The sequence below is a fragment of the Typopeltis vanoorti genome, chromosome 3 (assembly GCF_054136105.1).
Source record: "Typopeltis vanoorti isolate ZY-2024b chromosome 3, IOZ_Tvanoo_1.0, whole genome shotgun sequence".
Taxonomy (NCBI): Eukaryota; Metazoa; Arthropoda; class Arachnida; order Uropygi; family Thelyphonidae; genus Typopeltis; species Typopeltis vanoorti.
Window position 1 is genome coordinate 84,186,771 of NC_143551.1, and position 18,037 is coordinate 84,204,807.

At 36.1% G+C, this 18,037-nt stretch overlaps 1 protein-coding gene across 2 annotated transcripts in view; it reads right to left on the minus strand.

Annotated features, from left to right (window-relative positions):
* The window catches only part of LOC150108340 (B-cell receptor-associated protein 31-like), a 120,641-nt gene that overhangs the window by 53,828 nt on the left and 48,776 nt on the right, over positions 1–18,037 (minus strand). For both annotated transcript variants that reach the window (XM_090390706.1, XM_090390708.1), the window contains exon 5: positions 5,123–5,243. In XM_090390706.1, the coding sequence (XP_090246832.1) occupies positions 5,123–5,243 (121 nt within the window). The remainder of the gene's footprint in view (positions 1–5,122; positions 5,244–18,037) is intronic.

The window sequence follows — 18,037 nt, forward strand, 5'->3', positions numbered from 1 at the left end:
ATGAGACTTTTCTTATGTCTTGTGTCTTCTCTCAACGTAAACTTGTGCACATCTCTATGTTGAAACATGGTGTTAGTAACGACTAGTGTATGTATTCATTACATACACCCGGTTCTCTCACTTCAGTATCTGCTATATCCTGTTTTATGGGCACTGAGAAAAGATTCATCATCATTAATTTACTTCAGTTTGAGGAGGCGATTGAGGTAGTGAATGGAACCCAGAATACAGTTGAAAATGTGCATGATTAATGGGAAGATAGATTGAAAGAGAGATTAAATGTGACATGACTGAGAGAGTAAAAGTGTTGATCGAAAGAATAGTGATGCCTCTCCCTCATTACAGTGGCTGTAATGAGGGAGATAGCTTAATTATGAGGAGTGATACACAGGACGAAGCGAGAGTTGGAATGAATGCAGAAACGTCTGCTGATAACAGAAAGAATTACGAGATAAGAGAAATGAGGGCTTGACCAAGAGAGAAGGAATCAAGGAGTGAGTTTTGTACAGTGATTCAATCATGAGAGGTGTTATCAACAAGAGATTGACAAAATCATGCTTTCCAGGTGTGAAAATTAATGACGTTGGTGAGGCTATTGGAGCACAAAAGGGTAAGGTGAAAGAGATGATCATATTGGCCGGAATGAATGATTTGAAAGGAGAAAAGTATGACATGAGAGGACATGAAAGAATTACTGGAAGTAGCAAAAGAAAAGAGTGAGAGAGTTAAAATAGTGAGTCTGTTTCTGCAGTATGATAGAGCAGAGCTGAGAAGGAGGCCCATAATAGTGAACGACTTAATGCGACTTAGGTTATGCAGGAGGAGTGGTGTAGAGTTTGTGAATGTGTGGAGTGAGTTAGATGGGCAAAAGGACTTATACGAGAAGGATGGTTTGCATCTAAATGGATTTGGTGTTCAGAGAGACTGGAAATAGTGTTGTTAAATGAATGTGCAAAATCAGGGAAACTAGAGCTTTGGGAAAGGGGGGGGGAAGCTGTTGAGTGGATATCCAAACATCAGTGAGGCAACTGAGTGTAAGAATGTGTATATAACATGCCTCAGTTAGTACCACTGGTATTAGTGAGATATGGCTGACAGGAGATATATAGTTAGTGGGATAGAATGTGAAGGGTATAGCATGTTCAGGTAGGAGAGAGAAAAGAATGGGGGAGGACTGTTATTGATGATAGCCGGTGAACTTCGACCAAAGAGAGTAAAAGTTCAACTGCAGGCCAGTGAAAATAGCACATTTGAGGCTATCTAGTGATGTGCTGCAGAGTTCTGTTCTAGGAACCACTTCTGTTTAATCTGTACATTAACAATATAGGAAAGGTTCTGAGAGGAACGGTTCGATTATTTGCCAATAATGCAAAGTTGGGTAGAGCAATAGTTAATACAGATGATGCCAAAATTTTGCAGGAAGATTTGGATCGACTGGCAGACTAGGCAAAGAAGAATGGATATCAATTTAATGTGGCAAAGCATAAAGGTTATGCATTTTGGGGTGAGAAAATTACTAGCTGTATACCACATTGGTGGAACTGTACTCCAGGAAAATGACAAAGCCAGAGACAAGCAAGTTATTATTCCTTTTTTGCAGATCTGGGAACAGGGTTTTTTGGTGATGAGGAGGTGGAGAGGATCCAGAGTGACCAAGATGGCAGGAGGTTAAAAGTTAGTAAATTACTAGCATAAAGTTAATATATCTCTGTGTCTGCAGTTTTTGTCACAAAATTATTAATTTTGAATAATCCAGAGAAGTTGTTAAAATTCTTTTCACTTGCCAACAATAAAAGAATTTAATTGTGTATTTGACTATCACTTCAACTGAATCCCACCCACAACAAACACACACACACACACACACACTTTGTGTTATGTTGTGTGTGTGTGTGTGTGTGTGTGTGTGTGTGTGTGTGTGTGTGTGTTGGGGGGGGAAATCCCTTTTCGGATTTCTTTCAGAAAACACTTTTGTGTTTTCTGAAAGATTCCAGATGAATGGAGAAAAAATGTGCTAATTTTTAAAAACAGATCCAAATAATTATAGAAGAATTAATCTATTACCAACCACCTTGAAAATCCGCAGAAATTTATTCAATATATAAATGAATCTTGGATATTAAATGATGAACAAAGTTTTAGATCTGGGGTAGATACAATATTTGCAGTAAGAAAATATTTGTAAATAGAATATAATCAATAGAATATAATAGCACTCCACTTATTTGGGGGTTTTATAAATTTGAATAAGTAATTTGAATACATAATATAAAATTACAAGGTATTTTAAATATAATAATGAAAATAAAAATAATACATTTAAAAAAGCATATCAAAGATATTTATACAGATAATAAGCATGTAATAAGGTACTATAATAATCAAACAAAAGAAATTGAATGAAAGGAATTAGGGTATTTCATTTAAATCAATCATTAAATGAAATTTAATGATTGATTTGATAAAAAGTTAAATAGAATAAAAGTTTGTAATAATATTGTAAATTTCATGTGGTATGCAGATCAGTTAGTAATGGTAGAGATGCAGAAGATAATCTGCAAAGAGAAGTATTTCCAACAGACCTACCAAAAATTATATTGAAATATCAACAGAGGAGAAAAAAAAAAAAAAAAAAAAATGGCTCAGGCGTAAGTTATAAATAAACAGAAAAATAATAGAACAAGTAATGAATTTTAAATACTTAGGAATTTAGATTAATCTATAAGGGATAACAGAAAAGGAAGTAAAAGGGCAGTTACTTAAGGCGCACATGATTTCTGGATAAATATAAAAATTTAAATACTGTAACTAACACAAAGTATATATAAAAGTATAACAAGATCAATTTTAACTTATGCATCAAAAACAAAAGCTGAAACAATTAAACACTACTACACAAATAAAAACACTCGGAAAAACTGGGAGAAGAATGAAATTTAATAAGATCAGAAATGAAGATATACACAAAAGTGTACTTTATAACAAGTAAATGAATGGATAGCAAGCAGGGGGAAAGAAAGAAAGGAATGGCAAATAATGTTAACAAAATGCAAAAAAGACAATAATTGGAAGAATAGAAAAATGGAAGCCAAGTACTAAAAGACTGGTTTGAAGAACATAAAAATGGTGGAAAGAGATTGCAATTCTAAGGTGGAAGAAGAAGAGTTGTTAATTATGAAGTGGAACAAAATCAGTGCCTTTACAACCAGAAACAGAAGAAGCATAACAATAAAAGATCTGAAAAAAAATATACAGTTCACAATTACTTAGAGAATGTGAGCCAAAATGATTTTAGATCTTAGTCAATCACTGTTTGTTGAAGTTTCATTTTTTCAGTGAATGGATTTCTTCAATGATTTGCAGTTTCAGTGAACTGTGATTTCTTTGTGAATTATCAATTTTCGGCAAAATGTCTTTTCAATAAACTGTCATTCAGTGAATGTTTTTCAGTGAAATTTTCTGCACCAGATGTTAATATTTATGAATTAAGATGTCACAAGAGAGAGAGAGAAAACAACAGTCTCAATTTTAAAAATACCGCTTAGTTTGCAAGTTTACAATACAAACTTATCAAATAAAGGGGCTTAACCTCTAGTATATGAACAGCATGGATGAGCAAGGGTTAGATAATCTGGAAAACTCAAATCTAGAGATCAAAGACTAGGCTTCCAATAAAGTAGGGTAGTGGTCTCACATTGGGTGATGAAATTCATCTATTGCCTAAAGACATCCATATCCATGACGGAATTTGAACCTTGTTACTCATATATGCAGTCACACATTTTCAATCATCTATTTTATTTTTAATCTAACTCTGAGATTCATATGTTAATCCTCAAGTACAGACTACTTGTCTTTGAGACAAGTAGACAGGCTATTTGTTTGTGAGATGAGTTATATGATAACCACTCAGCCAAATTCATCTCATAAATGACTAGTTTTTCTATTTGTCTCATAGACAAGTATGAGATTTGCATTTGAGAATTTACACATGAACTTGAAAGCATGTTAAAAATACAAAATAAAAATAAAAAAATTATCAACATTGGCAGACTTATGGATAATTATGGATACAAGATAACTCATGTATCCATTGCTGCCTATTTTTGAGGAGGGTTAGTTAGGAGGATGAACAGATGATATCAACAGCAGACTCATATTAAAAATGGTGATATTGGAAAGCAGCCAGAAATTATCAACATCAAGAATGATAAAGCAGAGTTTATATGTTTAAATGTGGTAAAATGTGTATAATCAGAATGGAAGCTTAAACAGATGGAAGCTGAAAATATAGCAAAAAAAAAAGTGTGAAGGAAAAATGACAGGAAAAGACCTAGATATGAATAGATCGATCATAATTTAGACATGTACTGTATGCCCACAGATGCGAGACCCTTAGAAACTTCTGTGCATGTCAGAAGGAGAATCCATTCCGATAATAGGATAATCAATCCATCTTGTGAGATAGGTTGTTTATTATTACACATTGGAAAATTAATTTTTCTTTTATGAACATTGAAGTTTTTAAAGTGGCAACTATTTTGCTTATATAATACTTGGAAAATTTTAAGTTTATGCAGGTGATTTCATGTCTTGGTAATGATTTCATGCATCACCATATTCCTCTTTCTCCTTCAACATGAACTGACTCTTCTTGGCACATTGCCAGCTGAGTGTCTTGGATCTGTGGTCGGACAGTAATAGCTGACCATATTTGAAGCTTGACAAATTAGTCTGAAAGAAGCTGATGATAGAGAACTAGCGATAATGAATCTATAACTATTATACTAGCATGGTATTTTGTACATCCCACATGAGGAAATAATGTGTTCACCAAATCTGTCAATATTCTTATTGATAAAGAAAATCATATAGCATGGGCCACATTTGTAGGCCATACATTATAAGATTTTTTTTTATTGTATTATATATATTATATTTTATGGCCATGCCATAAAATAATAAAAATCATTATAAAGATCACTTTAAAACAGAATTTAATCTCAAAACTGTTTTATAGAGGTTTTTAGTGCCTATTTTAACTTTGTTATAGTATAAATTATCATAATTTGTTATAATATAAATTATTACGATTGTATATATAGCAACTTAAGATTAACACCTTTTCTTTCAAAAGTTTCTGTGCATTTTCTGTTGCACTTTGTGCTTGCTTCATTGCAGCTTCACATTCTGTAAGTAGGCTAGCTTGGTAACAGATCAAAGTAATAAGTCGCCGAATTACCCTAAATGGTCAAAATGAAAGAATTTTCTTATTTCAATTATCAAGATAATACTGATTTTCAAAAATAAATAAATACTAAACAAATCTGTGGAGCATTTTCTGCTCAGTACTTTCGTATACTATGTTATGTTATGACATACGAGAATTCATGCTGTTTTCATCTTTATATAAGATAATATTAAGAAAAGTTATTAATGATTCTATATTATAAACACCTGATTTCATTACATAATTTTCTCAGTTTATATTGTAAGTGAAACACACTCCTCTATTAGGTAAGCACCTAACCATTCATAAATTTTAAGAGTAACTGCATAGAATCTGACTGTGCTCACATATAGTTAGGAGTATCTGTTGCAAATTTTTCTGTTTTTTTTTTGAGACCACCATCTTTATGCAACCTGTACTTACTAATTCAGTATGCTGAACTATATTTAGAAGGAACTAATTTCAGGGGCCATTAATGAACCACTGAAGCCCAATATACAGCCTCTACCTGTCAACCCTACCGTCTCATGATGATGATGACTGTTTCCAGATTTTTTCACTTGGAGAATGGTGAATGAATGGAATAGGTTGCCTGAGTCAGTTGTCAGTGCTCTGTCTGTTAATAGTTCCAAGGAGATGTATGATAGATATTGTGCTGACAGTGTTAGTCCCCCACAATAAGCCATACGCACCATGAAGGGGTGCCCAAGCAATAATAATAATTTCTTACTGAAGTGAGATCTTTGCCTAGTCGGAAAAATGCCAACTAAATTACTCGTGGTTTCAGGAAAACCTTGGCGACAAGTTGATAAATGCTCCCATCAGGACATTATAGTAGAACAGAATAAACAGGGAAGATTTCCAGAATGCTATGATGTAAAACTACTGTTTTTCTTCAGTCCACATGAAGGTGCTTGCAAAAGGAAACAAAGTACTGCCTTTTAAACTTTAAATTTTTAATATTTTTATGCAAATGCATTAAAGTTCTGCCCCTCTCATATGACAATTTTCAATTATGACCAATGTCCATTCATACAAGAGTTTTAGCAATATCATATTGCCATGAATCAACTGATGCACAGATTTCATGTACTGCTTTTACAACATTGCTGCTCATGTATATCTCCATGTTTCACTGTGAATTATTAATTGTTTTTTAACTATTATTATATTTTATTGTTGTTAATAATGGTGGATAAAAATCAAGGTAAGGATACTGTTGCTTCCCGTAAAAAGAAGACTACTCAGGCTTTCTTTCTTAATCTTTCCCACTTTTACCTTTACAGTGGCGAGAATTTCTATTTCTTATAACTGCAACTGTTACATGAGGATAAAGTGGTTGGCCCTATGCCTCCCAATGTATCCTATGTGTGTAGAAGTGTTATGTTCTCAAGGCAGTTTGCATGCTTGCAGGAGGGAAAAAAAAATAGAAACTGAAGAGAAAAACCCTGCAGTCCATGTTCTGGCTAACTTGGCTATGTCTGAGAAAGATCCTAAGCTCCTCACATCAGCGATGAGAATCAAACCCAGGACACTCCTTTCCAAAGCATATGGTTGCAAAGTGCACAGCTACTCGGCTAACTGCACGGACCTACTCAAACTTATTACATTAAATACTATGATTCAACTATTAAATTTAGTGGTAAGGTATATTTTAAACCAATATGCCTGTTATAGAGAAACAAACAGAGAAAAGAAAAGACCATTTATTGTTCATCATTATCATCAAATTCCTGTCATGTACCCTCAAGGGGTGTACAGGATATTGATAGTACTACATGAAAAATTTACATCATTAATAACTTCCTATCTACAATTTTCCTCCAAATCAGTCTGTTACTTGTCAAGACTCCAACATTATCAGATCTTATATTTCTATCGTCTAAAGCACTTTGTACCGCATCAATCCACCTATATCTTGGTCTTCCTCTGGGTTGTTTTGCTGCCAACCTGGCAGAGAACACTTGTTTTGCTAATCTTTCCTCGCCCATTCTGTTTAAGTGACCATACCACCTGAGATTAGCCTGCTAACGCATTCCTGGATGCTGACAATGTCAAGTTCTTTCCTAATATCCTCGTTTTTAATATGATATTGCCATTAATGCCATCTGTTCATGCCTCTAATCTTTCTCAGGACTCTCATATCTGCAGTCTCTAGTCTTTGGTCAAGTGTTTTACTTTTGACCCAGCTCTCAGAACCATAAGTTAAAACTGGTTTGAACACTGTCTTGTATACAGCTAATTTAGTGTTCTGACTAATTTCTCTCTTATTCCATATGAATTTATTCAATTGACTCCCTACCATACCAGCTTTGTTGATTCTGTTGTCTATTTCCGTATTTAATTTACCATCGTCACTAAAAATCGTGCCTAAGTAGCTGAACTGTTTTACTTGTTCCACAGGTTCTCCATTCACAACACAGTTGATATTTTCAATGATTCTGCCTATTTTCATTGTCTTTGTCTTTTTATTGCTGACCTTCATACCATATCTATTACAACAGTTATTCAATTTAGTCAGAGAATCTTGCAGACTTGTAGCGGATTTATTTAGAAGTATAACATCATCCGCATAAAGCAAACAGCTGACATTAACATCTCCAATTCTGATATCATGTTTAATACCACTTTCCTTCATAATGTGATCCATATAGATAATGAATAACAGAGGGGATAATGTACATCCTTGTCTCACACCAGATTTAACATTCAACTATCTTATTGTACTTCCTTCAATTCTAACTGCTGACTTACAACTCAAATAAAGACTAAGTATTGCTTGATATAATGCCCCATTGACACCATATAACTGTAGCATATTGAATAGCTTCTCTCTTGGCACCTTGTCATATGCCTTTTCCAAATCGACAAAACTTAAATACAGATCTTTGTTATATTCCCATGCTTCCTCGACTATTTGTCGTAAAGTGAAGATCTGATCCTGACAGCCTCTATTTGACCTGAATCCAGTTTGTTCTTCACCAAGCTTTTCTTCCACAATTCTTCTCAACCGTTTCTCAAGTATACTTGCATGTATCCTTTCTTTTAGGCTTGCAAGGTGATCCGAATGCATTTTTGGAAATTATGGAGACAACTACTGTGTTTGAATAAAAACTTTAGTTTACTATTACTAAAATTTTACAATTCGACGTTTCGACCTTTATGTCAAGGTCATCTTCTGGAGCGTACAAATATACACAAGAAACAAGCTATACTACAATCATACTGGTTCGTTGAAGACACTGACTAACTGCTACCACAATTGTTGGTCAACTTATCAAGCCACACCCTGAACAACGACGAACTCACGCTGCTGAATAAAGGACTGAACTACGCAATAGCGCCTAAAAAGGTAAACAAATTAGATTTTATCTACCACATTGAAAGAGGCATCAGATCCCTACCTAACAACATAGCAGACAAAATATGACTAGAAACCAGTAATGTCCTAAATACCAAGAAAACCATACAGAACAACCTGACTAAAACAGAATTAGCAGCAATTAAATCATTAAAAGCCAAACAAAACATAATAATAACGAAAGCTGATAAAGGCAGTGCCACTGTTGTCCTTGACAGGTCAACATACATACTACAAATGAACCAACTAGTAGCCGATAACAACACATATAAAATGGTAAATTATAACCCAACAAAGAGGATAAAGGACAAAACAGAAAAACTACTAAAGTCCATCACTACTTGGCCACCAGACACAGTTAATAAACTCAAACTCCACTACGCCCCCCCCCCCCAGAATATATGGGGTTCCGAAAATACACAAACAAAATGTGCCCCTTCAACCAATAGTGGAAGGAATAGACAGTCCCAATTACCACCTAGCCAAGAAATTAGCGGCAACACTCAAGGAGTTGGTAGGTCATTCCCCCTCCTACATAAAAAACACACAACACTTTATAAACATAATCAAAAACATAACACTCGATAAAGACAACTTATTAGTCAGTTTTGACGTTTCTGCCCTTTTCATTAATGTCCCCATCAATGACACAATTCTCCTACTACAGAACAAATTTCCACCCGACATTACGGCCCCTCTTTGCCCACGTACTAAAGTCCAGTTACTTCGTGTGGCAAAACAAATTCTACCTACAAAAGGAAGGTACAGCCATGGGCTCACCATTATTCCCCCCCCCCAATCGCGAACTTCTACATGGAAACCTTTGAGCAAAGGGCTCTTGATTCCGCCACGCTTCGACCAACAATCTGGCTCAGATACGTTGACGATGTGTTCGCAATCTGGCCGCACGGGCGACAAACGCTAAACACATTCCTCAGCCACCTAAACAAACAACATGAATGCATACAATTTACCATCAAAATCGAAAACCAAAATTCGCTCCCGTTCCTAGACACACTAGTTACACGTCTTCCTTCAGGCAGTCTATCCTTCACGGTCTACCGAAAACCGACACACACAGGCCAATACATAGCGAATTCATACCACCACCCAGCACAAAAAAATGGAGTCATAAACACCCTTAAAAACAGAGCCACAACTATTTGCTCTAACCAGCAAGCCTTGAAACAAGAACTAAAAATCATTAGTGACACATTCATAAACAATGGCTATAACAAAAATACTGTCAATAAAATACTCTATAAAACCACAACAAAAACGAATCTAGATTACAGTAAAACCATAGTCATCCCATACATTAAAGGGTTATCAGAAAAAATCAACAGAATCCTACAACATTATAACTTCAATCCCACCTTTAAACTACCCACTAAACTTAAAACCATATTCAGCTCCTCTAAGGATCCTCTCCTCCCATTAGCACATCCTGGAGTCTATTGCATCCGCTGCACCTGTAACTTACCGTACATTGGTGAAACAGGACGGACAATCCCTATACGCAAGAAAGAACACATTAGGCACATTAAATATAACCATTATGGTGAAGCAGGCCTCTCAGACCATGCACTTAACACCTTACACTAAATCAACTGGAAAAGCACCTGCTCCTTACACCGCACAAAAACATGGTACGAAAGAAAATTTAAAGAATCCTGCGAAATCCTGATAAACCACCCAAATATCAACAATAAAGATGGTATGAAAATTCCAAGGATCTGGATGGCACACATTCAGCCAACCTAATGTGAAAGATTCAGCACAAGTCAGGACTTTAGCCAATCCGCTAGTATTAAAAACCATTCCACTCAAACTGGCTGGAATGATGTTAATATATGTATATAATAGGCAACACTAATAATAGGACTCTAGCGTTGATGTATAATTTTTTTTTTTTTTTTTTTTTTCACCAGAGGTCAGGCCAACAATTGTGGTAGCGGTTAGTCAGTGTCTTTAACGAACCAGTATGATTGTAGTATAGCTTGTTTCTTGTGTATATTTGTACGCTCCAGAAGATGACCTTGACATAAAGGTCGAAACGTCGAATTGTAAAATTTTAGTAATAGTAAACTAAAGTTTTTATTCAAACATGGTAGTTGTCTCCATAATTTCCAAAAATGCATACTTGCATATATCTTACCAGCAACACTCAACAGGGATATCTCTGTAATTCTCACATTCAGTTTTATTTCCCTTTTTATATATGGGTACTATCAGAGCTCTACTCCAATCATTGGGAATTTGTCCCTCCGTCCAGGCATTTTGAACTATGCAGTGCAGCCACTGTAACACTTTTATACCACCATACTTCAGCATTTCTGGTCGAATATCATCTACTCCTGCTACCTTTCCACATTTCAAGCCTTTGATGGCTTTTTCGACTTCAAGTATGGATATGTATTCCTGACTGTATGCCTGGTCAGTGTTTTTTTATCACTGTGCTGTCATCACTGCTTGTTTCATTTAGCAAATTTTCAAAGTAATTACTCCATACTTCAAGGATATCTTTTTTCTCCCATTTTCATTTCACCTTTATCATCTCTAACTCCTTTTACAGCAAACTTTCCTCCATTCCTAAGCTTCTTCAACAACCTCCAGAATATTTTGCCACCTTCTTGATATTTATTTTCTATGTTCTTGCCAAAGTCCTCCCATGACTTTTGTTTAGCTAGTTTTACACACTGTTTAGCTTTCTTACATTTGTCTCTGTATTCTCTAAGAGCACAAGGTGACTTATTTGCCAGGAACTTTTGATATGCTTTCTTCTTTTCCTTCACTTCCTCTTTAACTTCCTGTGTCAACCATGGAGATCTAATTTTTCTATCCTTGCAGACAACTTCACCACATGCCTCTCCAGCTGAATCAATCAGCGTTTTCTTCAAGGCTTGCCACCGAATCTCCAAGGTTTGGTTCCTGTTCTCAAACTCTTTCATTTTTCCTTCAAATAATCTTTGTGTATTTTAGTCTACAGTTCACATCTGAGAGCTGCTCAACTTTTATTCGCTTTAAACTTTCTTACATGTTCTTCTTTACAATATGAAATTCAATTTTATCCTGCTCAAGACTAAATAGTGATCACTTCCAATTTCAAATCCTCTGTACACTCTGGTTCCTGCACCAGGGAGAAAACATCACTATCAACAATAACATAGTCAATGAGACTTTTCATATTCCTCGCCTCTTCTCTCCATGTGAATTTGTGCACATTTTTATGTTGGAACATGGTGTTAGTAATAACCAGTCCATGTCCTGAGCAGAAATCCAACAGGTATTTGCCATTATTATTTGCTTTGTTCTTTTCTCCAAATTTTCACAAAACATTTTTGTATGTCTGACAATGACTTCCTACTCTGCTATTTAGATCCCCAACAAGGACCAACTTTTCCTTTTTCATTGTGTCAGTAGCTTTCTCTACAGCCTCAAAAAATTCCTCCACTTCTACCTTAGTAGAACCTTCTGTGGGACCATAGGCACAAATAAGTCTCATTGTCCAGTTCCCCATTCTCATATTTGCCCACATTACTCTACTTGGCACTGCCTGCCATTCAAGAAGATAAGCCTCATATTTTGTGTCGAATACTATGGCTACTCCTTCTTTTCCTTGATTGTCATTGCCTGAATATAACATTTTGTATTTATTACTCAGAAAGATCTCACCAGTTTTTGTCTTTTTTGTTTCAGTCACCCCTATTATGTCGATCTGGTACTTATCTAATTCCTCCACTAGCTTCATTTCTTTGCCATTCAGGCTTCTTATGTTGATAGTACCGATCTTTAACTCTGGTGATGTTGAGTTGGGGTGTGTTTTAGGGATTGTTCCAGTAGCTGGCTTTTCGCTGTTCGCCCTGGTTTCCCTGGTGAAAACAACGGGGGGGGGCTTTGTTTAACCGGGCGACACCCCAGCCGGCATTAAATTTCGTCATGTTGTACCATCATCTTGTATTTTGGTTTAACTAATAAGAATACAATTTGGTCGGCTAAATCCCAAATTGCCAGCCCATCCTCATTCGTTCAGCATCCAGGTAGATACCCAACAGGGTGCACCACGAGAAGGTGAGGATTGGACATTAAGTCAGAAGCCCTGGTCGGTTCTCCGCATTACTTTAAAGGCTATGTGGAGGTCTCCTCTCAGTTATACAGCTTTGACCCATAAGCACCCCCCCCCTTTCTGTTTCAGACTTTGAATAATTATTCTAATTTTTTGTCTGTGTAACTGATGTAAATAAATGCTTATGTCAGTTATTAAACTATTGTATGTATCTACAAGTGAGGTGGTGGTGGGGGGGGGGAAATGATTTGCTATACTGGTGTACGCCTGTACTTGCATTTTGGATATTTATGTAATATATATAATCGATGGGCAACCCTCTATCACTTGTACTAGAAAATAAATACTTAGAAATTTTCAAAGAAAAAGCAATAAATTCCTTTTCAATGAAACCAAGATCGTGGAAAAGATATACGATGACATTTTTTTGATTTGGAGCCATGGTCCAGATTCACTCCAAGAGTTCTTAAACCATCTTAACAACCAACATCCTAGGATAAAATTTACAGCAGAACTAGAAGTTAACAGTTCACTTCCTTTTTCTTGATGTGAAACTTACTCATTTGTTTGAAAAACTAAAAATCTCAATCTACAGAAAATCTACACATACCAACAGATATCTTCATGCTCAGTTTCATCATTATCTATCTCAAACGTTTGGTATTATTTCAATTTTAGGAACCCATGCATGTACTCTCATCAGTGATGAAGAAGAGATCGCCAAAGAAAAATTGATGAATTCCAGAATTCAATTTTCCAGAACAACGGTTATCGCAAACAGTTAATTTCTAAACTCTTGTTTAATTCTCATGCACATCATGAATGACGTGAAAGGTTACATCACCATTCCGTATATCAGTTCTATTTCTAAATTGGTAAAAATCCTCAAGAAATATAAGATTTGTACCTCATTCACCCCCCCCCCCTTAATAAAGCTTTGACAAGTAAAACTTAAACATAACCTGTCTGTTTTAGGGCCATTACTGTTTAACTTGTATATTAATGATGTTGGTGAGGATTTAAATGGAGATATTCAATTGTTTGCAGATGATGCAAAGTTGGGACGAACCATAAAGAGTAGTGAAGATGTTGTGGCCTTACAAGAAAACTTAAATAAAATGAGTGACTGGGCATGGAAATGGGGATGCGAGTTCAATGTTGCAAAATGTAGGGTTTTAAAATTTGGAAAACAAAGATGAGATGTAGAATTTATGCTTGCTGAGAATATATTGTTGGAGGTAGAGGAAATAAGAGATCTCGGGGTGATAGTGGATAAGGATCTGAAATTTAGGGGACACCGCCAAAATTGTGAAGAAAACACAAAGGCTTCTGGGAATGATACAGAGGACACTGACGTGTAGAAGTAGGGAGATTCTTGTTCCGTTGTATAAGGCTCTGATTAGGCCACACATGGACTATTGTGCCCAGATTTGATCACCGGGTTTTCAGAAGGATGAAGAGATGTTGGAAAGGGTCCAAAGGCGACTGACTAAGGTAGTTTCTGACCTCTGGAATGTCGAGTATGAGGAAAGATTGAGAAGATGTAATTTTCAGAGTCTGGTGGACAGGAGGAAGAGGGGAGATATGATAGAGACCTACAAGTTGGTAAAGGGGTTGTTATAGTATCAATCATGGAGAAGTTCTACAGAGAATAGTGGGAGTTCCGAGGAGGGAAGGGAGAGAACCAGAGGCCATCCCTTGTAACTGTATAAAGAGGGTGCAAGTAGGGGAGTGAGAGGCAGATTTTTTTTCATGCAGAGTTGTGAATGATTGGAATGCCTTGCCTGAGAGTGTGGTGTCTGCAAGAGTTTGAGTGTGTTTAAGACACGTTATGATGACGTGTGTGTGTGTGTGTGTGTGTGATAAAAGGACCTCCCAGATGAGTCTTTGACTCCATGAGGTCTTGAGGTAATAATAATAATAATAACAATTTGAAATATCCAGGTATGTATCATTTTTGCTGTGGCTGTAATTCCCTATATTATGGACAGAGAAATCAATTGAGCTTCATATTGAAGAACATCTCAGCAATATCACCTATGATAGAAACAAGGACCACTGCCTTATCCAGTCATGTTCTTAATTCTTCTGATCCCAATGACCATCAATCCACTATATGCTCATTAAACTGGGATAGATCTGAAAGCATTTACAAATGCTATGATGAACTTGAAAGAAAACTCTTAGAATAAACAGAAATTGCACTAAATTCTGTTCACCGCAATGTCAACCTTGGCCACAACCTGATTGTTACTCCTTTACTATTCAGCTGTGGCAGATATGAGACCATTTCCTAAGTTGTTGCATAAGGACAACAACTCAGTTCGTCTGCGAATTCATTCTAATGTGAGCAATCTGTTAATAATTAAGAACTTTGGTGATGTCCTCAAGTAATGTTTTTATGTATCTCTTTTTTAATTCTACATATTATGCACTCAATGAAGTCTTCCAGAAAGACAAAACTAGTAGTGCCTTTAGAAATAAATCAGTTAGTATCTATTTTATCATTTGGCTATATAGTAGTCACATAAGTTGTTTTCATTAAAACACATACAATAGCCAAAAAAAACCTGATTTATGAAAAAAAAAAAAAACACCCTTTAAATCATATGAGAAGGAAGGTAGCAAATACACACACACACACACACACACACACACACACACACACACACACACACACACACATATATATTTTAAGTCATATGAGAAGGAAGCAGCAAATCTTCAATAACAACTTAAGAATCAATGGGAAAGGAATAAAGCTAAAAAAAAAAAAAAAAAACACTTTCTGACTAACTTTCCATGTTAGTAAACCCACATTACTATTTAATCCACCTTATTCCCTTCTCCTTCCCCAGCAAATTACTGTCTTCTTTTTTTTCGACAAATTTACCCAATTCGTTTCATGGTTTAATGGATCTAATTATGGCTTTTGATTTCAATATGGATAAAACATTGCTCAGCTGACTAGCCTTTGCCAAAGAGAAGCCACTACTGTGTCCCTCTGTTTGCTTAAACTGTCCCACACAGGCAAACATACAGGATATCTATTATCAGCTGATGGCTAATTAGCAGCAACGGCCTTCACAGATTTAAACTCCATTGCATCAGGAAACATTACAGGCTTTAACTAGTCTCATGTGATAGTGTCCATAAAAACATGATTGACTATATCCTAGTTAACAGTAAATGGGCAAGTTCTGTGCAGAGCACGAAAAAATTACAAAGGTGCAGAGTTAGGAACTGACCACTACCTCGTTAAGAGCACATTGTAAATGATGTTTAGAAGATGTACACAAAAGTCTTTAGCAATGCTTAGCAAGAATTTACCAGGATGGGTTACTTAGATGTCATGAAAGAGCGAGCCTACAAGATCATGAAATGGATAAAGTGTGTAGGATAGCGTCAAGAAGGTGGTGCACAAAACTAGTCAATCAGTTTTAGGGATTAGAGAGAGAAGCAAAGATAGAATCATTCTAGCAGCAAGAGGTTGGAGCAGCATGTAAATAATGAGAATAGCACTAAGGTATAGGAAAATTAATAAACCCGTTAAAAATAGATAAAACCTTCTAGTTTAACAACACAGCAGAAAAGCAGAGAATGCAGCTAGAGATAATATTCACAAAGGTCTATATGAAGTTATTAATATATTGCATAAGAAAACAAAAGGAATGAAGTCTTTAAAAGATAGGAATAAGAACAAAGTTGAAAGGCAGAATGCCATCATGGCAAGGTTTGCAGAGCATTTTCATTATTTTTTAAACAATATTCAGTACTGTGAACTAATCCTTGGTGAAAAAGATTAGTTCTACTTCCCAATTTGATATCAGTTACATTATACTATCTGACATTAGAATGACTATAAATAAATTAAAACTTCATAAATTAACAGGATGTGATAAGATTACTGCAAAAATGCTAAAAGGAGGTAGAGAAAGAGTATATTGAATTGATTAATTGAGAACACAAACATTTTCTATCAAGGAGGTCATATTCCTAGTTACTTCACTAGACATACAATAATGCCAATTTGTAAGAAAAGAGACTGCACAGTACAAGAGAATTATAACAGAATTAGCTTACTGTCTATTTCATTGTAACAGTGTAGAGGACTTTACATTCAAAAGAATAAAGACCTGGATGAAGCAAACTAGAGATGAGCATAGTGGATTCAGAAAGGTAAGAAGCTGCACAGACCAAATATTTTGACTAAACCAAATCTCAGAGAAATATTAGAATTTCAAAACTTATCACATGTTTTGACGACTTCAAAAACAATTTTGATTAGGTTAATAGGCAAAATTTATGGAAGAGTAAGAGCTTATGGAAAATCTGACAAAGTTATCAGCATTATAGCTGCTTTATTATGATAACAGTGAGGTTTATATTAAAGTTTGATAAAACATAGTTAAACGGTTTAAAACAATAACTGGAGTAAGATGGCAGCATGTCCTATTTGCCTTTTCTATTTAATCTTGTAATTGATTTTTGCGATGAACAAGACTAAGGGGCTCATTTTAGTGAGTACGGGTGTGGCAAACCCGAGGTACCTGATGCTGGACCATGCCTTACTTCATGTAATATACATCTGTTATATTATCTGTAGACTGGTCCCTCCTCTTCCTCCTATGCTTCTTTCTTTCTTTCTTTCTTCTCTTCTTGCTCCTTCCCCCGAATGCTATTAGAGTATTCGAGGGGAATCTTTCCTATTTTTCTGTGTCATTTCGTCTTGTGCTAACAGGACATTATCAAACACTGTAACATGATCAGGCCATCAAAAAATGTTCATACTGCATCATCCATCGCGCGGGTTACCAAGGGACGCGTTCGGGTTTTAGGCAGAGGGACCCATTCGAAAAATACGTTACAGTCTCTCTTAGACAACACTCCTCAGCACTCTGCTAGAGGAAACTTCATCAATGGGCCTGCTATCCGTTTGGGGAGGTGTTTAGAGGCAGTGCAAAGAAATAGTTCTGCAAAAGGATGGAAATAGCAACGACAACGGCACCAGACTATTGCATTAGGCAACCGGAACATCTTTTCTCTGACAGGGAAGGAGTCGGAACTGGTTGAGGAAGCCAAGCGCTACCGGCTAGACTTAGTCGGGCTTTCTTCAACCAAGAGGCTCTGGAACTGTCGACCTGGATAAGAGGTGGAAGCTCTACTACTCTGGTGTGAGCCCGACAATGTCTGCTCAGGTGGGTGTGGGGATACTCACAAGCCCCCTCAGCTGTCAGACTGTGTTGCTGAGTGGATCCCATTGGGGGGGGATGGGTATGTGTATTAAGGCTTCAGATGAAAAACCATGATTTGACTGTGGTGCAAGCCTATGCACCTAATCTAGAGTCAGAATATTCTGCCTTCTTATGAAAAACCATGA